Genomic DNA, 27,737 nt, shown 5'->3' with positions numbered 1-27,737 from the left:
GCAAAACGTAGCAACTTTGCAATGGCCCAAGCGTTACGTCTACTCTTACTTTCAAAAGCTTAAGAGATACCAACGTCCCCGCGTGGTTGCAACAACAACTCTAACAGTCTGTTAATGTAAAGTAACAGTCGGGGCAAAGCGTGGCTCAGACCAAGCTTGGCCCAAAGGCCTGGCTTCGAAACTTGGTTGGCTGGCCGAGCTTGCCGAGACTCGAGTCTCGAGTCTCGAGACACTCACACTCCGCACAGTCGCGCTGTATAGTTGCTTCGATTAGGACGTGTGGTTCGCTTAAGCGCACGGTAAGCAGAGACGCTCGAGGGTCACCCGAACTTGTCAGACGGTGTAAATTGATCGCATTAAGCCACCGCCGATTTTGGGGCGCTTAATTACCAATTGATTTGGTAACCGCGTGGAAATAAAGTCCTGCTTTAACTGAACATTGCAATCGGCCAAAAATATAACATTTGTAGAAAGCAGTTTCAACTGCATTTTGCAGTTTAGCCGAAGAGCTCAAGCGTGTGTGTCGGTCGGTGGTAAGCTAACTTTGCGTTAAAAAGAAAGTTTTCGCTGAATATATGTACAAGCATCAACAAACAAAATAAAAACGTGCACGTTTTGTTTTATTTTGTTTCGCATTTTCCTCCGCGCTCCAGACTAGCTCATACAAAGATTTCCAATATGGAGGTGTCCGCGAATACCGTACGGGAAATCTAAATCAAACGCCGATCTTCGATTCGATCTCTTTGCATTTTTGTCTAGCAATCTTTTCCATGGAAACTATAAAACAAACGGCGGTCATTGCAGAGTCTCACGTGAAAAACTAAAAACTGAAAAACCGAACTAAAAACCGCTTGCCAAAAAGCAATGGAGGAAAACTAAGTGTTGTAATCTGTAAACGTGTGTGTGAGCTATGCATCGTAGCGTTGGCTAAAGCCAAACGAAAGCTCGAATAATAGGGGCAGAAACTAAATTTGCTTACAACAATACAAACACGTCCTAACAAAGTGCACTCACAGCCACAAAGCCGCAGTCGCGGCATAAACCAGACACACCATTAAGAAAATTGTAACACAAGGCTCAAAAAATCTAAATTGAAAAATTGCGACACTGCCTTCTTAGTTATTTAGCAATTGTATTCAACAAAACAGAGGTTTTCTCAACGGTAACTGCCTCCGTCACTGGTGCAGTGGCTGCTGCAGTTTCCCCACGTCCCGCGCTGCCAACCTCTTTTTTAATCCGAGCTTGCCTATTGGTATTTTAAATTCTGTGAACTAACCCCAAAACGAAACTGAACCAACCACATCAAGAAAATTTACAGTTACAGTTACGACGACGCGCCATACCTGCAATATGAAGTATTCAATAGGTCGACTAAACATTCTGTGCCTGCTGGGATTGTGCCTTCTGCTTTTAAAAACAGGTGAGTAATGCCCACTTGAGTGAAGAACACTCTGCTTGAAATACAAAAAGGTCTTCAACACTCTACCCACTAGTCCTAGAAAAGGTGGTACTTAACCAAATCTTAAGACAACCAGATAGAAGGGATTTAGCACAAAAATTATTTTGCCTCTAATTATTTTCTATTCAAGTTAAGCATATATATAACATATGTATGTCTTACCTAAAATATGCTTTAATGTCCTGCTCTTTTCGGAGTATGAAGTTGGTTTTACCTCAATCATATTCGGGACTTTGTGATGTAAATATTATGTTTCGCAAATAAAGACAAACTTGTTTTGGACTTTGTTCCGGCTGCCTTGTTCGATCATACAATAGTCTAATGTCAAATTCAATCACCGTTGAAGAAGTCAAACCACCAGCTGTTAGGCACATGTGTTGAGATCTATTGTGGCTACTCCGGCTAAAAGTTAAACAAGTTTCTTGCCATGTCCAAAAATTTTAATTTATTTTAAGCTACTCGGAGAAGCGGAGAAATATGTTAAGATATATACCAAGTAAGAGTATTTACATTAGAGGATAGCTAATTAGGTATGTAGGTAAATACATAGTCTGATCAACTGCTCTATTTACCAGCGAACAATAACATTATCAAACATTTCGACCATAACAAGCTTTACCGTGTCCAACTATTGGTCAGCTTGGGCTGTCTACTCAACATACTGCTGGGTAATGGTAATGGAATTATGTAAGTTATGCCAATCAGCCAGCAGCCAACCAACCAGCTTATGACACAGATATTAATTGCATAGAGCTCGCTGACTCGAATGAATAGGTTCGCTAAGTGAGTGAGTGTATCGGTGTAACCGAGCAAATTGTGGCTATAATAACTGTTAATAATTTTTAAAACAGTTTACTTAATTGTTTTTACATTTTTTATGAATCATATGTAAGCCAAATTTGACAAAAGAAAATGTAAACTACAAAAATTGTTTAGATACGTGGTAAGGATTGACACTATAATACATTATAAAATTATCTTTAGTATCACAAAAAATGTAGATTCATAATTTTTTGAACGTACATGAACACCTATTGGTCTACTTTATGTTTTAAAACTGTTCCATGTGGGCCTGCCGTTGCAGAGAGTATATTTATTTCAGTCAAAAACTTGTAACACAGTGCATATTACCAAGAATATAAATATTTACTTTATAGGGGCACAATTGTGTCCTTCACAGCGTTGCAATTTCTGACTGAAGTCAACGCGTTCTCCGCAAGGGTATAAAGACTGTTGCATGACTTGGTTTAGGAATAGTTGCCACACTTTCCATTTTGTTGAACTTTGTCTATCTACACTTTGAAGTGTTTTTATAAGCCAAGCGAAAATACATTTGGGTAAAACCTCAGATATGCCGCCACGGAAATATTTTCATGCGTAATTGCTAGGAAATGTTCACCGTAAGTGTTAAAGCATTTGATGTGCTACTGGTTTAATGCGAAAGTCGATGGCTGAAAGAAAAAGGTACGAGGCGGACGAGGCCAATGGCGAAAGTTAAACATTTGCAAGAACATTTGTTAAAGCGTGTGTTTAATGAATATTGTAACATGGCATAATTCAGTTTCAATGCCAGTTAGACCATTAATATGGTGGTCACGCCTCGGCCTAATCATTTCGTCTCTATTTAGCTGTTTATTACCGCAGGCAGTGTCAATGCTTACCGTGCGAAAGTTTTGGCGCACGCGGAAGATCGTCATTAAATTACTTGGCTAGGTCTTTGACTGTAACCTGAACACTTTATACGAGCATGTACGAGCACTGACATGGCGCAACTTTGTTTTGCATGCACAACAGTGCACTTTCGCTTTCAAGCAGTATTCCAGTGAGTCTGAGGCAAGCTTGAATAAATTTGCGCACAGCAATGGTAATCCCTGGATTTCGAAAGGCTCCAGATAATTTGCGTTGAATTGGACGTGGAAATTGTTGTCGGTTCAGTACGAGGAGTACCAATAGACCACCAAACAGCAAACACCCAACATCTCCTAACTTCTGCGCTTGCCCTTACAAGCTTGTTGTTAATGGTGCTGCTCACCTTGAAATGCATACGCATTACAGTTGAAAATTATTTTGGCTACGAAATGGGCAATCTATTAAAGCATTGCGTTAACCCGACGACGTCCATATCCGTAGCCCATGTAAATAGGGCTCTTGACGTCTCTATGCACCGTGTCGGGAAATTAAATGGGGCTCGACGCAGCTGCTCCACTTAACACTCTTACACCTACCATGTTACGACAAGGTAGCTCTCTATTTTCACTGTAAAAAAGACGCTTTTGTATGAAATGAATGAGTTAAGCTGAACTTCGTAAAAATTTTAATATATTTGCGTATGTATGTATGTACATAGGCTTGCTACGATACATCTACGACCACATTAAGTGATCAGTATCAACGGCCGTGTCGATACTCATGTCCGTCCGTTCATTTCTACGGAAACTGGTCTCACAGTTTTGAAACTAACTGCATGAAACTTTCTCAAAAGTCTTCTTTCAATTGCAGATAGTATATACATATGTAATTACTGAAGGGCTTATAAGCTACGGTTTGTCGAACTTAGCTTCCTTTCTTGCTATGATTGTTTTAGGCGTGCATCGCATTCAATCCGCGCATTCTCGCTGAATGTGCATGCGTGGATAAAAAATTCCCATAATTTTTATTAAGACTGAGGATTTTACTCATACTATAAGGATTTGGTCACAAGACAAATATTTCCTAAGCCCCTGGTGACATGCTTCGTTCTTTTTGCCTTGTTCCTCAGAACTCAATGGTGATTGTTTTTCGTCGAAGTCGATGGTCCGGCACAAGGTTTGCTCATGTCAGTTGTGGCTTTTTCATCGTCTCCTTTGCGGGTATAAACTGGATTTTGCAGATGTTGAATGCAACGACCTTGACGCGATTGCCGTTGGGGATTCCGTTTTCGTTGATGTGTTTTGTTTGTTTCGTAGACCACTGCTTGGTATTTTAAGTCGGAATTAAAGCTAAAGGCTCCCAAGGGCAAGCTGCACCAGGTCAGATGCTCTCCTCTGTTAAACATTCGGAAACGCAACTTCTTCATTTATCATATATTTTGCGGCACAAATGCTCCGCTGTTCACCTTTCACTTTCACCAGCCCCAATATGACGCCAATGCGTCTTAGTGAGCTCGCTTTATTAACGGTTGACGGCCTCATAGTGACAAGATGTTGGCCGCTACGGTAGGATTACGTGAGCCTATCGATTAGCGGTGCCCAACGATTGCATAATCACACTCATCTGTGTCCGTTAGAGCATCATTTAGTGCTCGGTTTCGAAAAAAATACTGTGCAGGACAGTTTAACCCATTACGGACAATTCTGTGAAACTGGACCACCCATCTGTTACTGGTAAGGGTCAAAGAAATGACTGCCGACTGTTATTCGACTACCGCAAGAACAGTAAATTTTAAATTCGTCTTCGCGTTGGGTGATGTAAGAGTATAATGGCTAAACACAAAACTCACTATTTGACAGATTATACTTTTCTTTCCCACTTGAAGTGTTGATTTTGTTACTCCAGCGAATTTTACTCTCGGGTACCACGGCTCAATGCACCTCTTTTAGCAAACTCGCCACACCACCATTTCAATTTTTTCAATGTCACTTAGCAGCCACTTGAAGAAAGCAACAGGTTTTATATAAAACGGATAGTTTGATGACATTTTTAGGAAAAGTTTGTTTTTTGATTTCGAGTAAAATTCAATTATAGATAGTACAGCTATTAGGGGCGAAGCTCTGCTCAATACAGCTCTCATGCTGTATTTTGCACATAAGCTAGCAAAAGATAAACGACATTATTAAGTCAATGAACTATATTTCACCCGCCTGAGAGAGTTATACATATCATCTCAACTACCTCTTAGACAGTAGCTGAAAAACCGATACGAATTCTAATTCTATAAGGCCTAATTAAATCAGCTTCAACTACTTTACTAGTGGCAGCTCCAATTGCTTTACAAAAAGTTGACATTTAAGCCACACTCGGCTAATTTGCATGGTCACGCTGCCGTCACCCATGAGCAGCTGCACTCGTAATTCCACAGGGTGTGGTCCAGTAAACCCCATTTAGCGTGGGAAAACGATAGTGTTTTAGAGGCAGCCGCAGTCAAACAAAAATTTCAGCCGGATGAAAAGTAAAATATCGGTAGATCACTTGATATATTTTTAGTAAGATAGAGTACCAGTTTTAAATAAATTATTCAATAAGAAAAAAAACCAAAGCTAAAAGAACACTATAGTCGAGTTCCTAGACTATCAAATACTTCTTATAGTAACGGCTAAAAGAATAAAAAATATGTAAACAAATTATTTCATTTTAAAAGCATACATATGAATTCCAGTTTGTTTTTTTAATGTATATCCAAAATATAGAGCGATCATCCGCCTGCTAGTACATAAAAGTGTCTCAATTGTTACTTACACGAAAATGCGATAAATTTATTATGACCCTGCCCGAAGGCGTCGCATAAACAGCAAGACGACATCGCGTAGGACTTGATAACAATGTACTTCATTCCCAGCTATTTTTTTCCATGTACGACAGGCGATGCAGATTGGAAACCCTTGTGCTGCGTACAGCCCTGACTTGTATTTTATGAGATGTTTTTGGTCTGATTGCATGCGAGCAATATTTCTTTGGTCTCCGAAATGACAGCGTTATGTCCTGGTACTCCACAGCAAGCTCGAGGCGCATAATTTATTTATGTGACACCGATAACCTATGTCTACACTTTGTCTATACTTAATAACTATCAATGACATGTTTGGGCTGATGTGGGCTATATTTCAACCTGCATTTAGGAAAAGTATGTTTTTATTCAAAGGTTTATTATTTACTTAGCCCATTTTCTGATTCCAAGCTTTTTTGCTCCCCAAGTGGTTGTCCATGCTAGTTTTTTAGTGACTAATGAAAACGAATAAGCCTTGAATTCTGTTGTCTGATCCTAACGAAAAACACACAGCGATTAAATCTTTTACAAAGCGGTATAGCCAGGTACCGAATATAAAATTCGCATAATTTATCGGTGTTTAAGTTTTAAAGCTGGTGGATCGAATCAATCGAGAAAACCGGATAGAAATATCTCATAAGTTAAGCATACGCTAAAAAAGAACTTACGTCGGATCATCAAAAATTCCCAATATAGGCGGCATGTGATGTGTACAAATGAAAAAAAAGTATGCGGTTGCTCAAAGATGATAGATTAACATGCGTCATCTAATGAACATTCGTCTTGACGATCAGGAGAAGAGCAACAGTAACAGACCATCTCCATCAGCACACATAAAATTGGCTTTGTACATTACTTTGTTGGCATTATCAGCGTTCGGTAAGCTTAAGTATTCGTTAATATATTTCATATATGTGGCTACTAAAATTTCGTTGTTAATTTCTTCAAGATTTTCGTGTTTATTTTTTCTTTCGTTTTGATTATTTGTGGCTTGACTTTGACTCTTGGTTATAATCGTTGCCTTCACAGTGTTTGTATTGCCAATTAGACATCTTGATTAAAAGCAGTTAATTAAGCTTTGTCGTACCGAGCGCGAACGCACGCAGACTCAACTGCCTCACAACACGCAGACACCGCAATTTATTAGGTTAATGTCTTTTGTAGGAGCTTCCCCCAGTTCCTATGCTTCTTAAATCGAAACTTATCGAAGCACTTATCTTGAATTCTTAGGCTTTCAGGGTTTCCTTGTCGTATTTGAGTACGCTTTTTTAAAAAAATAAAAATAACAATATATATTGTTTAACTGCAACTACTAAAAGCGTTTTCGGATTTTTGAAACCCTAGGAGTTAGCAAATGATACTTTCATCCTCAGTGTCATGGCCACCATTTGCTATCACGTAACATCACCATCGCTAACCAGTCACCAGGTGATGTTAAAATGCCACTTTATTGCTTTGCCTGTTTTCGCTTTTCAATATTTGTTCGTTTGCCGTGTATATTTGTTGCTAGTATATGTACTAGCTTTTACTGATTACTTTTACCTTCCAACGTGGCGCATCGGTTCAAGTTCAACGACAGGAAGTACAAGGTGGCGATTCTGTCAGCATATTGGCATCTTCCAGAGCCGAAGCATTTAAGCATACAGTACTGTAGCATTAAAATACTGGGCTCCTCGCTTAGTGGCCTATTTTCGTGTATTAAATCGTATTCCGTCCAAAAAAAAAGGCAAGTTTGTTGTGATTGATCACCATGTTGTTAGTTAAATATATGAAAATGATTTCAGGAATTCAATCGTTTTTAAGATTCATATACATATACTCTTTGGCTGCAAAAGGTGAAGGTCACCTGAAGCTGTTAGCGGAGACTTTTTGTGTCACAGCACTAATGTAAATCATCGTGGCATGTCTTTTCGTCAGTTTGATTCGATTTTTGTATCTTAACTGGTCGGATTAATATATTTAATTATAGTACATATGTAGAGGCAGTTCACACTCAGTGGCATAAGCTGCTGAACAAGCCCTGCACAAGCCGAGACAAGTGCTCTACTCATTACCATATTTAGCCGTTGAATGGAGACTCAGCCTTGACATCGTTTCGTCACAAAAAGAGAACCAAATCTGGCTCCCAGCTACCAAAACGTAGATAGAATCGAGAACAATCACCAAAGAATACATGAAACCAGAACTTTAAAACCACGATTTGAATGAGGGATACGTTTCCTTCTACCAACTCAATCACATACACATATATACATAAGCAAAAACGATGGCATTTACACAAACTGTTGCGCAGGTCTTTTGTCTTGCTTGTGAGTAGTCAGTGAAAACCCCCAATGCAGCTGCAGCTGTGAACTGTTTTAACGACATTGTGGGGACCTGGTTTTAATTGGTTCACATTATTTATAAACAACCAGACACTTATAATAAGTTCGGTAGAGCGGGCACTCCCTCGAGCTTCTTAGCTTTGCTTTGCTTCGGAGCATACACGTTGAGCTGGAACTGACTGTACAGCCACGCAAGCAATTGATTATCGGTATGTCTTTATTCAGCAAATTTGCCAAAATCAAAAAGAAATCCAATTGTTCCTGCTTAGAAAAGTGTCGAGTCAAACCCGAGCCTGTGCATGTTATCTTGATTTATATAATCTTGCAGTAATTACACCCAGAAAAATTAAGAACGAAAAAATCGAGATCGGCTGTGCTCAGAGTACTCTGTGGCCCCAATCATTCTCATGAGAACTCTTCTTGATTTCAAGCCGAAAACGATCTCAACATCGACTTTTTTAGACTTGAATTTTAGTTTGTTGTAGTTTACGTTTTTAGAGCTTAATAAAAACCTAATAAAATTAATAATTTTTATTTTGGATCGGTTACAAGATCGGTTCGTCTATAACCATATAATATAGTTATCCAAAGTTTATCAAATGAATACCAAATTTATATCTGGGCATTAATAATTTTTGTCCGATTATTTCTATGGTAGCTATATTGCTTAGTAATCTGATCTTACCCGTTCAGACCTTTAAGCCAACTACTCTCAATTTACTGAGAAACCAGTTTCAAACTGAAATCTATATACCCTCTGTATTATTTTAAATCACAATAAAAAAATTCAAATTTATTAGTAAAGAAAGAGTAAAAACAATGTGAAAAATCCAATCTTTTGAACTCAATTATTACCAGCTCCATTTGATTTTAAAACCAACATGTAATTCTATTCGACATTGTTCTTTTTTTGCTGTTATAATTGTTTGCGTTGTCTAAAAAAGCACATTTTCATTGCTTTGTTCGGCTTAGCTCAGACCAGACGCCGACGCAGGTCTACATAGAAACCATAATGGCTATAGCTTTTTATTCATAAGCTGCACATAGGCGGTTGTTAAGTTCTCTTGCACAACAAGCAGTCTTAAAGCTACCATTTATAGACCGCAGCAGCTGGCAGACACGCCAGGGCGTTAAATGACCCTGAATTAGTTTCTAGCCCGACTTTTAAGCACTGAAGTAGTATTGTAATTGTGGCTTTTACTTTCCGTTCTATAGGCAAAAAGTCTTAAATGTATCGTAATACACAACGTAAATTTATCGTTATTGCGCTGCAAAACCATTTAAATGCTATGCTAAAAATAATAAAAATAAAGTTGGGCGAATTCCGATAAGTTGTTAGAGCATAACCTAAAGGTTTTGTATATTTTTCGTACTGAGCCTGAAAAGTTATAGACCGTTGTAGCTTTTGAGGCACACCCAAAAACTGCCTAAACCAGACCAACACATAAGCCGACCCGACGTTCACTTTTAGATTGTAATCCAAGTCACCAGCTTAGGAATACTGTCATTGCATTTGTATTTGGCATAAGCAATTGCTGTGTCTGGGCTTTATTGCTATAATTTTTTCATCAAATGAACTGTTTTTTATCAGAACATAATTTATGTGAAAATATAGAATATAGCCTAGCATATAAAAATTAAGAACCAAAAACCACCTTTGTTCTGAAACTAAAATAAGTCAGTGAATGGATGTTTGTGGGGCTTTATAAGCCGATCGTATAGCAACTACTTTTCGTTAGCGCAGCGTCTTGCCTCCAATGATCCAGCATGGGATGGGCTGGACAAGGCTGGGTGTGGCGAATTCGTTTGTTTTCCACACTGGGGGCCTTCCTGTGGTGGCCTTTTTTTTTCTTTCGGCATTTTAAGAATATCGATATATTTAACTGAGAGGCTAGGAAAATTCCAAAGCTTGACTGATAGTCGAGGAAATGACTGTTGCGTTCTTTTTTGTTTAAGTTTTGAATGCATACAAAAAAGTTTTTATTTCTCAAAAAAGCAAGTGGAGGTTTCCATGAGAAATACCGCTGCCAAACAATACGCCTGCTTTATACGCCCCAGACCAGAGGGAAGGGGTTCCCAGCCGCAAACTGTCGGGAGCGAACCGAGTTTGCGACCGTGCGAATTTGAAATTAAAATCATTTTTACGCGATTACTCATACCCTGGAACTGCGGTTCGGGAATGTTAATAACAAACTGTAATATCGTGCAGTAAGTGTATTGGCAGCGGTTGCAATAAGAGCTCCTCCAAATGCCCTGGCCATGTGCTTACATCAACTTGCATGAATTCGCACGGCAGACATCGATTAATGCCTGGCGTTTGACTGTATTTATTTAAGTGCCAACAAGCCCTAAGCCTCATGCCAGCTCTGGCCGGAGATCCAGCTCTTAACGCTGAATGCACCGGGCTAGCGAACGACTATACCCACGCAGCAGTCTTTGAACAGTCAGTTAAGTGTAGCAGCATTCACGAGGAAATCTCGCAGTGGGTCGCAGACACATGTGCTTTTCGATAGCCCAATACTTACTTATCTACTACCTATTTTTTGGTGAGCACGAACTGGCCAATCTTTAGTAGCGTGCTCTCCTCGCAGACGCGCTCGTAATTGAATTATGTATTGTGTTTGTGAAATTCAACTAAATTCTTTTCCAAAGCGGAAGATTTTAGTGTCCAGACGACGTGACGTATAGTTAAACCATATAGTTAAAACTGTGTCCGCAGTGGGTGTTTTCCGGGTGAACTGAATCTGAACTGAAGTATATAAAAGCACCTAAAAATCAACACAACCCCTCCTATCCAATCGTTACTAGGAGGGATTATTCACTTTCAGTGCATACCGTCTACCGAAAAGCCATTGGAAGCGTAAGCCATCACGCCAATGCCAGCATGACAATACCACTGCAGCTCACAAAGGCAGCGTGTAGCAATGTAAAATTTGGCATCGTCCTCTCGTTTCAATTGTTTGAAAGCTAAAAATGCATATTAGCTATACAGTTATTTTCAAATTGCTTGTGAAAAGCGGAAGCGTCAAACAATAAGCGGAACTCGACGCCCGCTCTGAAAAGTTGAAATTGAGCTGATTGCCTTGGTTTCAAGAAGCTCGGCAATGTTTAGACTATAAGACATTACCAGGGGGCTAACTTATTCAGTATATAACAGTAACGGAAGCTTGATATGGCAAACGACATTTGTTATTCCTTTGCTAAACTTTGCTAATAGCTTTTACAATCTATTATACAAAAAAATTTAATTTAATTTGGCCGGGAATATAAATAAGTATATCAGTTAAAATATTTAACGGTTGCTACTTTATACTAAGATTTTGCCTAAGAAAGAAAATCTAAGGTATTAGGCACGTAAAAAGTGTACAAACGCCTGGCAACAACTACGTATTTCCGGCACCATCAAGTAGTCTCGCTGTAAACGGCCTGTCTGTGGCTTGGATTAGTGGTCTAGGCCGGCATGGTCATTGTTGCAGTCTACTGTTGCCCTGGTGCTTATCAAATTCATTTAAATTTAAAGAGAAAGGAAAATGGTTAATGCCACAACGGTCTTATGACTGTATGGCTCTATGTCTGTCGAAAATTGGTTGCTGCTCAATAAACACTGGAGCCCATCTGATGTACATACATACGTACATACATACGTAGATACATACATACGAATGTACTTTGGTACCTTGACCTGCGAAGAAGTTAAACGAACCGTTATCCGCTGGAGCATGCATTATACCAGCGCATATACCAGCGACCGGCAGCGGTGCACCCCAAGTACCAGTACACCGCATACATACATACATATGTACATTAACATAGACAGTCAAGAAATGGTGGTGTGGTTTTGTACTTGTTTTTTTCACTGATTCATATGCGGGGTCAAGAAACAGCGTTATAAATGGCCGGTGTAGATTCTCACTGTTGTTAGTTGCTACCGCTTGTTGACTTTGCAATTTGTTGCAACCATCGCCAACCCTTTTCATTTTTTGCTTCCTTTTCTTTGCTGAATGCACTGAATAGTCCACTCACAGGAATGAGTTACGAGGTGAGGACGGCTTCAAGATAGGTCATATTCAAGGGCAGTGGGAAAACAGTACTCCAATGGAATTTCCCAATTTATAATTATTTCAAACTCTTATTTTATTGAACTGGTTATAAAAATCAAATTTCTTAATATGAGCAATTCCGGAAAGCAGAAAAAACTGTTGCAATATTTGCATGTATGTACATACATATGTATGTAAATAGGAGCGTAAGCCGTGCCTTTGACAAAAACCAACTAACGTTATGTACCACTTAATGCGACAACCATGCAATAGCAGCGAATCGCCCTCGAAGCGATTTACAACATCAAAATTGGTTTCGAATATATGAAGCAAATCCAGCTTTGCCGCTGGTATAGTTATCCAAGTTTCTATTCCCAGCTTGAGGTAGCACCCAATCCGTGCTCCACTTAAACTCGATACAGTCACTGCTCGGCCACTTATTGGTTGGCTAGCTAGTATAGAGCACACTAGATATGACTGCCTTATTGCCAATGCGGCACACGAACCGCGGACACTGCACAGCACATAAATCGCAGTTGCAGTTACACGAAGCGAAAGTGATCAAATTTAAAGAGGGCGTGGTGGGCCTAGCACCACTATGTAGCGTTGTCGCTGTCGTTGCAGTCGTATGGTCTAGCTACAGCCTCTAGCAAAAAGATCTCAGATACTTACTCACACAGTGGAGCAAGCACGAATGTCTCGTTCACCAGCGTGTTGTGTATCTGACGGTTATGCAACATTCTCGGTTTGACCCACTTTGGGTCCGTTTACTTGAGGTCTTTGTCGCCAATGCTGGCCAGCATTCACTTTTAGGCAACTCAAATGCAAACTACGGCCCGAAATAATTTTTGAATCCTTAGAACAGCTTATTGTCTAGATTAGGAAGCTTTCGCATTTGAAGTTTAGAGCAGTCCAAGGGAAAACTGAAAGCTCATACAAATACTATACATATATAGAAAAAAATTTGAAAGTTTGCTGCCAATTAACATTTTGAAAAGTTGCCCAGTTGATAATAACGTGTGCCACAAGAGTCATATTGCCAGTCATAACGAGTGCACATACTGGCCGGCATGTCGCACACAACTTATGCTGCGTGCCAGCAAAGTCTAGTTTTTTAACATGTCTGCTTGTTGACATGGTACAGGTGGCCGCTGCATTGGACTAAGTCTCTTAAAAAAACAGCCCAAACAGAATATGTTACTAATTTGCCTTGTCATAAATCCTTATAGTAGCTGTTGGGGCCCATATTCGCAGGTATAAATTAAGATGAAAGTTCCCTTATCCAAGTTGCAGCAAACAATTAACTGCATATGGGCACGATCAAGCGTCGAAATTAGGATCGCAGTGTCAGCTTCTAATACGCAGACATTAATTCAAATTATGTATGTAGTGAAATTTCCTCCTACCCGAGCGATCTCTGTTCACTTCGCAACAAGAAAACTGCTGTGCTTGAAGTAGGTACATCCGCCGACACAGCTTTTTGGTGGGCCTGCAAACTGGAGCATTCACCCCCCAAAATTGTTAGGAGGTAAGCCAAGCCACTGCAGAGTTACAGTAGAAAGTATATTTTCGATTGTTCGAGTATGAGTGGCAACATAAAGTCAGTCGATTGGCTAGTTGCATAACAGTCAAAAAGCGCTCCATGCCGGAGCTTCGCTTAGTATTTGAATGTTGCCCACAGCTACGAAAAGAAAAGTACCCGGGCAAGGGGCGTGGGGCAAGAGTAAGAGGTGGATATTTCCTGTTTTGTTTCTCCTTAGGCACGCTGTTGCTACTCACTTTTATTTCGTACTATCTCTAAGACTACCCAAGTCTCCTATATCAGCAATTTTACTGCACGGTAAAGCCAACATTAGTTTATTTTAGTGGCACGTAATGATTTATCTTGAATTAAAATTTTTAACCATTTACATTTGAGAACCCTTTGCTTGTGAGGGTGGCATGACCCGAGCATACACATGGGTTACGTTTCATAATCGGAGTAATTTCGGAATGCAACACTCAATTGAATTGGTCGCTTTTGGCGATGTGCCCCTTTCAGTGATTTGGGCAGTCGATGAAAAATAAAAACTGGATAAACGCTATAGTCTATCGCTATGACTATCAAATACTCTATACTCGGCTCAGGTGTATCACACAGGCACCAGGTGATTTATAATTCCATCTGGTGAGTGTGGTTTTTATTTCGAACCGCACCCAGTGAATCGAAAAACTTCGGCAACAAGCTACGTCTAATTAAAAGTTCAAACGCGTAACACGAAAAAAGGAAATTGAGTTATTTATTGAGTCACTCAGCCAGGCAGCTACTATGATGAATATAATAAAGACCGTTATTAAAATTACACCATTCGTACTTGCCTAAACGAACCTTAAAGGCCAATTTATGAGTAGAAGTTAAATAAATATAATAAATATTAAAAACACTTACTACCTATAAGTAATTAGAAGTGAAATAAATACAATAAATATTAAAAAGTCTTCCGACTAAATCCACGTAACGTTACTAAATATATTTATTTAAAGGCTTTATGTTGTTTGACCTAACTGCCTCTTTTACCAACTTTAGTGTTGTCCAATAGCTCATTAGGGATGACATAAATAAGATCTCGAGGCAGCGGTTGACGGTGCCGAACGAGGTGGCAATTAGTGCAATGGTTCGCGCCATTTGTCTAAATTTGGCCATGCTATTGGCGGTTACCAATTTTATAGCTTCAGAGGCGGTGTTGAAATGCCGCTTTTTCAAGCAATAAGATTGCTTACTGTTATGGGGCCAGGCAGCAGTGAAACATCTAAAACGCACCCTGGGCATCATCACTCATCGTTTAATAGGTGACAAGCGCTCAGTATGACATTAATGAAATGGTGCATAAATTACCGCCTTGCGCACCAAAACATAGAATAACCTCTTTCCATGCCCTGTTGCCTTTGATCTTTTTACCGAACAGGGAAAAATATTGGAAAGCTTCATTGGTTTTTAAGTCTCATCATCTCTAATACAAAACCATTTGCATATTGATTATTCAACTAAAACGGCCATGAGTACCGTGTTTTATTGTTGCTTCCGACTGACATGAAAGTCAAGTTCATCATCAAACAAAGTTTTATGTCTTGTTTGAGTGTACTTTGAGCATAGCATACGAAAAAACCAAGCTGAAACTGAACGATGGTCGGAATTGTCAGGCTCTCGATTCTGTGTTTATTGCTCGGTGTTCGATATGTTTCTCCATATGCTGAAGGTTCGAATATCCAGGCAAAAGCGTATTCCTTGCAATAAATTAAAGTAGTTATTTGCTCTAATCCTAGACACACAAATAAAGTAGTGAAAATTAAGCGAACAAAATCGACAAATGCCAAACAAAACCAGCCAAGATTGTGGTCGAATTACTGTGCGTTGCGTCACAACAGAGCTGTCAGGCCTCGCTTTGACTCAAGCCTAAGCTTTTGATCTGGCTTCAAAATATATTACGAAGCACACACAATCGTATTGTTCAGTGGAGCAGAAAGTCCGATTGCATAGCATTGGTAGCGACAGCGCCACAAACCCAACAACAACCAACAGAAAACAATCAGCGACCGTCCTGCCAAGTGCGGGCTTCCAAATACAAATGTCATCCATGCTGTTGGCAGCTCTAACGCTCTTGCATGGTCAGTTACCATTGGCACGTGATTGGATTTCATTGTCTACCTCCGACGTACATATGCATGTATGTAAATACATATATCATTAGACTCGGTCAATGTAGCAGACTGTAGTAAATACCCGCACCAGAGCAAAGGTCTACATATGCGCAGATGCATGCCGAGACTTCCACTAACAAACATTTTAAATCTCCAAATAGCGCAGAAAATACGTAAACTATTGACATTGTATACATACTTGCGAACGTGAATACAAAATGTGTTCCCAAAAAACAAAACATTCCTTTCAATATAGTCTTTTTTTCTAGGACCCACCGAGGCACAGAGTAAAAGACCCTCACGCATAACCAGCTCCCGCAGCTTCGGCACCAACGTCAAGCCCAACACCTCCAATGGTCCTAGCTTCGACTGCCCCGAGGAGTTCGGATACTATCCGCACCCATCGGATTGCACCCAATACTACGTGTGTGTCTTTGGAGGAGCCCTTCTTGAGAGTTGCACTGGCGGCTTGATGTACTCGCACGACCTGCAGACCTGCGACTGGCCGCGAAACGTCGGCTGCGAGTTGGTGGACACATCCGCCGAGCGCAGCATAGCACAAAGCCAGGCCCAGAACCAAAGGGAACCCCATGCACAGCACGTGCCAAGCCGAGTACGCTTTGGAGCCGCTTTCAGCAGTCAGGGTGGCACGCAGAAGACGGTCACGGTGCCGCCACAGTACCATCGTTCTCCTCCACAGGTAATCCAGGCGCAGGTCCAGAATATTCCACCTCCTCCACCGGAGTTGCGAGTGTCACCAAACCCGGTTATTACGTCGCGTGGCCAACCAAAACCTCTGATCGACTCCCAGGAGGACATTGCAAAGGTAAGCCAGGGGTAGTACTACTAGCTTACCTCAGTAATGTGTTTAAGTAAAGACAGAGAGCTTCAAAAAAATTAACGAGAAGAGACTCACATAAACATAGGGTTTTCGTGTAAATTTGTGTTTGCCATTCCATTTCGATACATTGTATGTTTATGTTTCTATGAATATGTGAATGAAAGAGCAGTAAAATATTAAAAATATCTCAAATTATTCGTTCTTAAGTTTTCTGAGTTTGGTGATTTATAATTTTGCATTTCATTTTTATTTGCACTAAATGAACTTTTAAAACTGAAACAAAATATAAATATTTTATGTAATTTAGCTGTATGCCGATGCACAGGAATCGTTGCCGCCTGTGGAAGAAGAGGAGTCTGACCGTCAGCAGAGAGTATATCGAGGCCAACCCAGTACTGTTAGTCAAGTTCAACGCGATCGCGATGGTATAATTCACCAAGCTAGTATCAACTCCATTCCTCAAACTGGAAAAATTGGATCTTACGCTTTTGGGACCGCCTATAGGTAAGCTGTCATTCCTGCCGCAAGTAGCTCAGATCTCACTATTGTTGCTTTCTAATCGATGACACTACTTTATTGATGCTAGTCAACTCCAAATTCTATGCAACTCATTATGTTACATGCTCTTTTCTCTCATACAACGCATACTGCGCTATCTTTTTGCACCAACCGACACCGACACATCTACACTCCGACTTAAACTCCGGACAACCATAACGCTTTTGGAAAAAACACTGTACACGAACAGCGAAAGCCTGCAGGACGACCAGACGCTCGAACTGTCCCACAACCGACTTCATAAAAGTAGGCAGCGCAAACGCCGCGACCTTAGTGCCCAGCGGACGGAAGTTTCCCGTAAGGAACCTACAGCAGAAAAAAATCACATCGACTCAAATTGTTCAAGCGAAGTGTTGGAGCATGATAGTCCTATTGTGCTTTCTGTTTGTACTGAGACTTCAAATAGCTCAAACAGTTCACAAGAACGCTTAAACGATGATGCAACGGCAGTTAGTGGGATGCGTAAATACTCTTCAAAAATCCGTCAGCTAAAGAGCGAGAATGCAATGGAATTCGACTACGAACAAATTCCTGGCGAAGAAAGCCAGTTAATGGAAGGATATGGAGACGAGGATGATGTGGCCACGGGTGAGTCGAAGAGACGACCACGCCAGCTGCGACCTATTTCACATACATCAATAAAGTGGCCGGGCCAAAACTACCGTGCCATTGACGCACACCCTTCCGCGCAGGTTCCTCAGCAAACGGGATACAGCTTTGGAAGTTATAATCCATACCTCACGCCACCCAATCCTGTCCACAATCAACCGCCGTACGGCAACCCTAACTATAATCACCTACCCGGATACCACTCATACGTGCATCAGCAGCAACAATTGGCTTCCGCTGGTCCACTCTCTCAGAAAAACCAGAAAGTGGCTTACACTGGGTACAACCTTTCGTTGCCACCTCCGCCGCTAGAGGATGACTTTCGTCCCATTGCCGGGAGCTACTACGAAGCTGCCGGTGCAGCTCAAACTAGTCCGCGTTCGCCCAACAACATACAGCAAAATTCTAACGCTGGCGACCTACTCCCTTATCTGATTCAACAGCTGAAGGAGCTTAAAGAACAGCGCAAGCACCTTCAGAGTGATAACTTTGCGTACTTCCGTCTGAACAATCAGCCAGTAAGCCCGGCCCCCACACAAGCAGTCACACCCGTACCCACAATTAGCACCACTTACTACTCCCAAGTAGACCCGTCCAAGTTCTCACAACAGGTTACACCAAACGGTCAGTACAGCACAATGGGCGGATTCTACAACAACCAAAAGCCGGGTCAAGACTCCTTTAATCCCAACTATCCCGGAAAGTTGGTATCGCAGTATAGTATTGCCTCTAACGGACAAGAAAGCACGACAGAGAGCAACTACTTTCAGTACAACATTGTTGCTAACCAAAAGATGAAGGGTGTCTTTAGCACCGCTCCGCCAAACCAGATCGGGCATTCTGCAGTTAAAGTTAGGCCCCCAGTCACGCCGCTGCAGGTGACTCAGAGTATTAACGTGGTATCTGCCCCAAATTTGGCCTACAAAATACCTAATCGCCTGCAATCCCCATTTTATGACTTCTCACACCTTCCCGTAGGCATAAGCTACGCGAGCAACAGCACTATTCCAGAATCCTACCAAACTTTCACAAAATCGGTCACCACATCAAAAACGCTGCTGACCGATGTGCCCACTACAACGCCTAAGTCAAAGCTGACAAACTTTCAGTTTAACATCAACGAGTTCATGGCCAATCTTAAGGACAGCGATTTGGCCAGTGTCAACCCGGCTGTGAATCCGATGATCAAGTATTTCAAAGAGCTAAGTACTGACAACAACGGAAATACAAAGGTGTCTAATCCATTGGTTAATCGTCGCCCCGTAACTGGGAGTACCAAAACCTTGAACAGCACAGCTACGACCACCCAGGTAGCCATCACGCCGAACCCAGCAGCGTCCAAAAATCGCATAAGACCCGAGCCGACACTTCCGACGCAAAAAACTCCGACTACAATGAGGGCTCTGAAAGGCTACGAAAACTTTATAAAGAGCATACAGAACCAACTCAACGCGCGGAACTCTAGCCAAAGTCCCGTCTACAGCACATCAACCACTTCTATGCGAACGCCAACCACCACGACCATAAAGAGCGTTGACTATTATGACGAGGACTACGAAGAGGATGAAGACATAATGCCTCCATCTCAAATGCCCCCTTATATGCCAATGTCCGAGACCATGGCCCCTCCCCGCCGACTTTTGGGCACAGCAAGTCCCAGTACTGAGTCGCCGGGAAAAGGGCGAGTCAATTTCCAGACGGGCTTCCTGGAGGCAACGACAACCCGACGTCCGTTTCCCAGCTTCACCCAGGTGAACCAAGGAAGTGCTGAAGCCGACGTGCCTTCATTTATTAGCTTTCCCAGTGACATCTTCCAAGAGCTAAAGCAGCGGCTGCCCAAGCTCCCAGAATCCAGCATCCCACAATCCAGTTCCAAAGTACTTACAACTCCACGCAGTATGCGACCAACAGCCCACCCACGGCCTACCTCCTCCAGTACAGAGCAGCAGTCAACTCGAGTGCGCTATACAACAATCCGACCACGCATACGAGGACAACAAAAGTGGATGACGACGTTACCAGTCCAAGAACAAAAGGATATAAATAATCATACCGAAAACATTCCCGTTGTCTTAAGCTCAAGCAAGCAGAGCAATCCGGGTGGCCTTCCACTAAACTCAATACATGCCGGCTCAAGCCCAGAAAGACACAGGTAGCTATACGAGCCGAGACAAATCCCTGATAGTTGAATTATAAAGTGCCGCTACACAGATACACAAGAATTTAGTGAATACAGAAAACAAGTGTTCTATGTACATATACCATATATTCTACACCGATCCACCAACTTGGCGGCAACGCCGTTATACGTATACGATAAGACCCACTACTAGCAATTCCACGTAACGAAATTATTAAGCTGTACAGTTGACTAAATAAATGTTGCGGACTAGGCTTCTTTAACTCTAACCATAACTCTAACTCTAATCCCAGCTAATTTTTTGTGCTAATCACTTTCAATTATTCTTTCCATCCTTCATCTTTGGTACTCATTATTTTGTAAGAAAAATTAATTTTTTTGTATCTCATTTTACATTTGCCTTTCCTGTTTATGAAAACCACCATACCCACTTACATTTTGTGAATTTTTGCCAATGTATATAATATTTGCTATTTATTCGACAACTCTACTCTCACAAATCATCAACAACCAAAACAACCACTTGAACAGAGTTGAGTCGCCTTCATCGTCATCGCTAGGGACTCCGCAACCCGCTAATATATTTGTACAGCCCACGCCAGCAGCTCCACAGCAACAGTTAGAGCCCAATCGTAACTACTACAATGCATCCACATTTAATCATGGGGGCAGCTACCAACCACAGCAGCAACATCAACAACAACAGCTACAGCCAACACCATTCCAACAAGCGAAACCACAAGAACAACATCAGCCGCAGGCACAAGCCCCAACACATACCTATGACTCATCCTATTATTCGGTTTACGATGACGATATCGATTTATATAGGGATATAGAGTACCAACAGCATCTGCCACAGGAGCAGCAGCAAGCACCTACCCCTCAGTATCAGTCAACAGTACGCCAACAGCAGGCCCACCCAACCTATCGCCCCCTAGAGCTCTCGGCCACTCCGAAGCCCCCCTCATTCGCCAACGAGCCAACGTACGTCACAGACTATGATGAGGATATTAATGGTCAGGTAAAGAAAGTCCTATATTAGTATTTTTCATACTGTTACTTAATTACCGCTTCAATTCACAAAACCGTACCAATATTTAAATACTGAGATCATTTCATATTTACATGTCTTTCTAGATTGAGCAGGATAATGCGTACGATCAGCCAACACGTTCTCCGCAGAGGTAAGTAATTTCAATTGAATCCTTTGAAACCGCGCAATTCTTGAAGTCAAAAAGCATTCTAAAAGATCATTCACGAAAAAACTTAATCACACAAAAACAGTCAGCCTTGCAGAGCAATATAAGGTCCTGCAATGAGAAGTTTCCCTTAGACCTCGTCCCGCAAAACTAGTTAGAACCCCAGCAAGTGTAAAAGTACACACTCCCACTACACATGCATCAAAATTTGTACACAACCGCCAAGCCAATACGTATACACCCAACCACAATACATTTATCCATCAGGGCAGAACATGTTTCCATACAAAAACTGGATACCCGGGCCCGCCTCTCGAGCGCACTCACCCTAACGACACCTGCATCCCCACCGGAAGCTGTGACATACTACGAAACGCTAACCACACCCTACGCTCCGAAGCGCGGGCCTGTCGACTACGCCTATGGGTCGGCAGAAGACTACGACCAGAGCGAGCGTACACTTACTGGAGCCAAGTCAAGGCCCCATACCGATACGGATGACTTTGACCTGATTGCCAATGTTGTGGGTCACACCGAAAAGAGCACCGCGACTCCACCAACACGATCGCAAAACACGAAGTCGACTCCGCCACATAACAGAAGCCAAGCACGGATTTCCAACACCACCACACAAGCTGTAACGTTTACACAGTCCTCAACAATAACAACCACATCAACATTTCCTCCAACAACAACAACAAAAGTTGCAAGGTATTTTACCTATCGATTTCAATCGCGCTCTGAAACAACATCTGAACAAAAGTATCTCTGAAAGGCGACTTTCTACGTAGTCGCGGCTCAGTCATAAACCGATTTTTGTGTAGCTTGAATATATCATACTTACATACCACGTGCAGCTTAAAATTTTGGCTATCACACAGTTACACTCTTATAGCAATCTTATGCATTTTTTACATTCAATGTGATATCTACAGCATCAGCGAGGTTGCATCGGAATTCAAAACATTTTTGTATACCTATTCGTTGCGTCGTGACAAGGATCTAAAGCTATGCTGACTGTTTAGACACATATGTTACTTTATTTCGTTTTTGTTTTTCCTTTTAATATGATTAAGTACTCACATACATTGCATGACTATTCATAAGATAATGGTTAGGTGATGCGAAATATAGGTGCGCATGAGCATGCTTTTATTCGTAAAATGCAGGTGTCTCAGATTCCAGCCCAACCGAAAACGATAACTAAAAACCAAAATGAATTTAAAAATCTGAGAACCAAAAGGCTAGGCAAATAGGTCACTCTATAGGTATAAAAAAGTTACTAACACTTATGTGATTACTTATTCCAATACACGTCTCTTCAACAGCTCGAAAGCGCATGCAAATAAGTCATATAAACAACATATTCCTGACAAGTCAAAAACAACTACAAAAGCTTCCAGTACCTCTCACACGACCACGACCAGCTCCACACCTTTCCCTAATCACCTTACTTATAGTTCAAATCCCTTTCTCAAATCGAAACTACAACACGTAGCTAAATCGTTGGCAAGGCTAGTCTCAAGCAGTCAACCTAGGACAAATTTCAACAGTTACCCTCAAGCTCAGAACCTTACAAACTCTCTTCGCAAGTCCACAAGTTCGGAATCAATCCCAGACAAAGATCCCGCTCAAATTATTGCCCCAATTCCCCCACCCACCACTACGCAAAGGCCCCTGGTAAAGGACACCTCCGGTAATAACAACCTGGAGAACGTTGACACTGTCTTTGACGAAAGTCCTCCAATTAATCAGACGGTCGAACTGCCAAATAGTCGCACCTTTGAAACCAGCACATCGGCGAAGTTCCTAGATTTTATTAATGCCGCCGCGTATGGTACAAGCCCGAAGGGCAATCGGCTGAATGAAGTGCCAGATAAACTTGTTAACAGGGATATTTCTCTTCGAGACAAGGACAGCTCGTTTGAGTCGAGCGCATGGAAACCAGAACCACTGTCCAAACGTTTTCAGAAATACGTAGATTCTGAGGTGTCTCCACAAAGTTTTAAAGTTCCCGCAAACGTTGAATTGCGAGCACCAACGGAAGAAATGGAAAGCGCAAGCACAAAGCGACCAAGTAAGCCCATACAATATAGTGTGCAAAGTGGATCGCATGGCTTTAGTTTGCGTATGGAGCTAAGAGAACGTAATGTGTCGGAACCAATAATTGCAAAGACGAATAATATTTCCTCCTCCACAACCACAACCACAACCACAACCACAACTAGCCCAACAACACTAGCTGACTTATTTCAAAAGTACGTGGACATCAAACCAACAACATATGCTCCACCTCTTCTCATTTGGCGTAGTGGAAGGCCCATCATTCAACAGGCACATCACAGACCAACAGTTGCAAGTTCCAGCACATCTGCTAGTGTCACTACAACTACATCTCCTCCTACAACTTCTAGAGATGTTGTTGAGTCAAGCAGCACTACCGGGGCCATTACAGCATCAAAATCTGTGGCTCAGCCTAGCCGAGAATCCGATTTTCTACCAAGGACGAATTATTTGCCCCGCTCCAATTATTTAAAAGAAAGTCCAAATCGAGTAACAGCCAACCCTGCGATGCACTTTGTTTCACCGTATAAAAGCCTAGAGAACTTGCTTCATGAAGATCGCCAGCACCAGCATCACCAACTGCGGACAACCATAAGACCCCGCTACACAAATGCACCTGCCTTTCCGGAGTTCCTCCAGACTACGGCGAAGTCACCTAAGACTCTTTTTATGACGGCGTCTGTTAGAAACTCTAGTCAAGATGTTTTGGCCACGATGAAGACAGGAAACGCACGCAACTTTAGTGTCAGCGACGCTATACTCAGCACATTCAGTCCTCAGCGTCCTGCTCCAAGTATGCTACGAACCACTTCCACGACAACAACAACAACTACTACCATGAAACCTACTCCCATGGAAATAACGTCGACTGAAGTTTCAACAACCGTTTCTGCTGTAATCGCTTCCTCTGCCATCCACATATCACAGTCCCCAAAGCGTGCCCGTGGGCGCTCTCGATACACGGCGGCCACTGTGAACAGTCTCGGGGACAGCGTGGACGAGCCCACGACTTATGCACCCAAGCTTAGATTGCCCGGCGGATATGATCCCATTCCGTTTCCAAAACGCAAGCCCCAACGAGTACAAGTGACCGGCAATCCGCGGTCTTTATTAGGTGGGCCAACAGCAAAGCCACATGAAAACTATAGGGTATTTAAGGACACAATACAGGCCAAAGATTCCGCCTTAGGCGCTCTAAATGTTCAAAGCAACTCGCTAAAACAGAAACCAATTGAAAAGGAAGCCAGCGTTTCTGACGAGCCAAGAGCTGAGGCTTTAATTAGCAAGCCTTTGGAGGCCAGGCATCAGAATGGCATAAACGAAAAAGAAACTGCGATAGACGACAACTCCACCGAACACGTGGTGGCCATAACAGAACGTCCTACTGTCAAGTTCCTTTACTCTAACAAATACCGGCAGCAAACAGCGGAGCATACTCTAGCAGATAGTCTTCAGAACTCCGGGTATATAACATCGTCAAACGGATCGTTACAGAAGTTCCGATCCGCCAACGTCCTTGAGCAACTGAGGCAGCTTCTTTCCGGCAGTGACAGCAACAGCAATAGCGATGAGAGCGGGAACTCCCGATTCGTTAATGAGTATTCACTCCCCGAATTAAGGTCCGCTATCGGTGAGATCAAGCAACTTTACTTGCCAACCGACCGGCCAGCAACGACCACTTTAAAAGCAAGCACGTCGACCCTGCATCCTATTACCACGCCTTTTGCGACACTATCTCCAATCCGATCCAAGGCAGTATCTGTTCTGCCCTCTCTTAACATCTTGACCGCTAATTCCATTTCAACAGAAAGAACAACGCCAAGTACTCCCGAGTTTAGTACCCCTAGAACCCTAAAAGCTCCACTAGTTCCTCTGACTACTGCCCCCACTATTCCCACCGCTACAGCTACACCCTCCCCATTTGCACCGCACACTGCGCGCGCTTCGAGGGTAAATAATGTCATTAAGTCGTCGATTGCTGCCGCTGCCCTAGGCCCTAGCACCTCAACCTATCAGCCACCAGTGTCAGCGGGTAAAACCCAAAAGTTCCAAATCGGCTTCGCTACCAACAATAAAAACCACCAACTCCAAACAAGCAGCGTCAACCATAAGGGCCCCGCAGCCTCAGCCTCGGTGAAGTGCTCCGATAGCACACTAAACGCCAAATGCAACGAGATCTCTTCAAGGTATAGATGCCCGTATCAAGCAATCTTGCTTTTAAGTTCAGTCGATCTACTATCTTTTTGCTCTCTTTATTCCTTTATTAGAATCACCGTAATTTCGTTTTGAACACAACAAACCAAGCCCCCCCACTCAACACTGTACTGTTTTTATTGTACTGTTTTCAAGCTTTCTCTAGTCTCTCATACCACCCCATCCACCCACCTCTAATTTACGTACTTATAGTAACTCTTCCACTTGGTTGGTGTTGATTGTTGACTCCCTCGTGTCAACAACACTCTTTGCTAAAAACCCAACACCTATTGAACAGTGTTCGATTCATGTACTTATATGTATATAATCACAGTGGTGTTCAATTACACAGAAAATCCCCCGGTGACATAATACAACGGCACATAAGTTCTTACTACATTTTAGCTGCTGCGTAAAATGTTGCAAATACTTTTTTAGTAAATTGTAGAAATTTGTAATTTTAAATTTCCGTCAACCGATAACTGGTTATCCTTGTATTCGTATCGGTGGTGGACAGTAAAGTATATCCCTAAAAATGTAATTAGCTTATTTATATTATATTTATATCAATTGGTTTTTAAATTGTCAAATATTAATAATATGAGAACTAATAAGTTTAATAATAAAGAGTTGCATATTCCTTTGTTTAAATATACAATTTTTATTCAGAGAGGATTTATCAAATATCAGAGACCGATTAAAGCAAGTATTTAAAGCATTTTCCGTTTCGCGACTGTTAATAAAGCCAAACAAAACGAAAACACAATTTTCGCATATTTTACCGATCATAAATGTAGTAAACGCTTGTGTGCTGTTAAAAAGAAAAAATACTGAGGCCCCACAATAAAACCTTTAGTCCGCGCCATTGTCTTTCAGTTTAAATCCCTCCCGCGTAGATTAAAAACTTCTCTTATTTACAGTAAATAAATGAGACTTTTTGTGCTATATATTATGAATCATTAGCATAATTCTTCGGTCCTTACGCATAAGTAATACAATTACATACATAGTTGTTTTTTCTTAAGCTGTATTTTCGTTCAAAACGAAACACATAAGTATGCTATAAAACTTTTTGGTTCTCACTGTACATAAAAGTTCAATGAATTGGTCAATTACATTATGTTGGTTCTGGCGGTGAAGGTGATAAAAAGTTAAAATGAATAGTTCTTAATGATTACTAACCAACCTATACCATTCAAACAGTTAATCGTGCATTCATCAGTATCTCTTGTGTATTTGTGCAGCACAAATTAGTACATGCCATTAAAATTTAAATTATATTTGAGTAGAGAAGCTTTTAACCGACGTGCTCTTGTCAAACAATTTCCTAAACAACTATATCAAATAAAACTTCATCTAGAAACAGCAATAGAAACCGGGGCAGTGCCATGTACAGCAATCAGGATAGAGACTTGCTCTCCACGCCCAACCGCGGAACTCACCCACCGTAAGGAATCATTTAATATTTTGCTCCGCAGTATAATTTCGTAAAACTTTTTTAGACGAACGCGCCCCACGCTCAAGCCATCGGGCACAATTGTATCAAAGGCTCAAGAGTTTGTGGATATATACCGGTACCCACCGACCCGCCCCGACCCTATTTACCCACAGCCTACACCCGATAAAACGGCAGCCAAGTGCCGAAAGGACGTATGCCTTTTGCCAGACTGTTATTGCGGAGGAAAGGATATTCCTGGTAAGTACATGCCCGGTTAAGTAAATCACAATTTTAGTGCACAAACGATAAAGTCCAATGATCCTTATGTTAAATAATAACAATAATGCAAACCAATGCGTAGGCGGATTAAACGCCTCAGAGACACCGCAACTTGTACTTATGACGTTTGATGATGCCGTCAACACCATTAATATTGATCTTTACGAGGAACTCTTTAATAATAAGTCGCGGAAAAATCCGAACGGTTGTTCTTGGCGCGGAACTTTTTACCTATCGCACGAATGGACGGACTACGTCATGGTACAGGATTTGTACTCACAAGGGCATGAAATGGCCTCTCACACCGTTTCGTAAGTTGCGTTAAACAGTGTTGCCATTTTTGAATGTCTCATTCTCCTAAAGCGCCTCTTGATCACAGTCTACATCGGTATCTTGTTTGCGCTTTGCTAAATTGGTTGCTCGTTCTACATACATATATCCCTTTGCTAT

At 41.7% G+C, this 27,737-nt stretch overlaps 2 protein-coding genes across 12 annotated transcripts in view; one reads left to right on the top strand and one right to left on the bottom strand.

The window, feature by feature from the left end:
• Positions 1-27,737, bottom strand: part of LOC6542419 — a 58,330-nt gene that overhangs the window by 23,967 nt on the left and 6,626 nt on the right. The gene's annotated exons all lie outside the window — the stretch shown is intronic.
• Positions 191-27,737, top strand: part of LOC6542325 (mucin-5AC) — a 30,515-nt gene continuing 2,968 nt past the window's right edge. Inside the window, exons 1-10 of one of the 10 annotated variants that reach the window (XM_001968075.3) lie at positions 191-299; positions 1,319-1,420; positions 16,233-16,789; positions 17,112-17,308; positions 20,643-21,135; positions 21,252-21,298; positions 21,581-22,024; positions 22,642-25,563; positions 26,931-27,017; positions 27,073-27,266. In XM_001968075.3, the coding sequence (XP_001968111.2) occupies positions 1,351-1,420; positions 16,233-16,789; positions 17,112-17,308; positions 20,643-21,135; positions 21,252-21,298; positions 21,581-22,024; positions 22,642-25,563; positions 26,931-27,017; positions 27,073-27,266 (5,011 nt within the window). In that variant the 5' untranslated portion in view covers positions 191-299; positions 1,319-1,350. Of the gene's footprint in view, positions 534-1,307; positions 1,421-16,232; positions 16,790-17,111; positions 17,309-17,552; positions 20,124-20,642; positions 21,136-21,251; positions 21,299-21,580; positions 22,025-22,641; positions 25,564-26,930; positions 27,018-27,072; positions 27,267-27,737 lie in introns of all 10 variants that reach the window. The other 9 variants (XM_026979750.1, XM_026979749.1, XM_026979748.1 and 6 more) reach the window with 9 other exon arrangements.

Source organism: Drosophila erecta, unplaced genomic scaffold (genome assembly GCF_003286155.1).
Source record: "Drosophila erecta strain 14021-0224.00,06,07 unplaced genomic scaffold, DereRS2 tig00000055-arrow-pilon, whole genome shotgun sequence".
NCBI classification, from domain to species: Eukaryota; Metazoa; Arthropoda; class Insecta; order Diptera; family Drosophilidae; genus Drosophila; species Drosophila erecta.
Note: the sequence above shows the minus strand (reverse complement) of the source record. Positions and strands in the feature narration are given on the sequence as shown.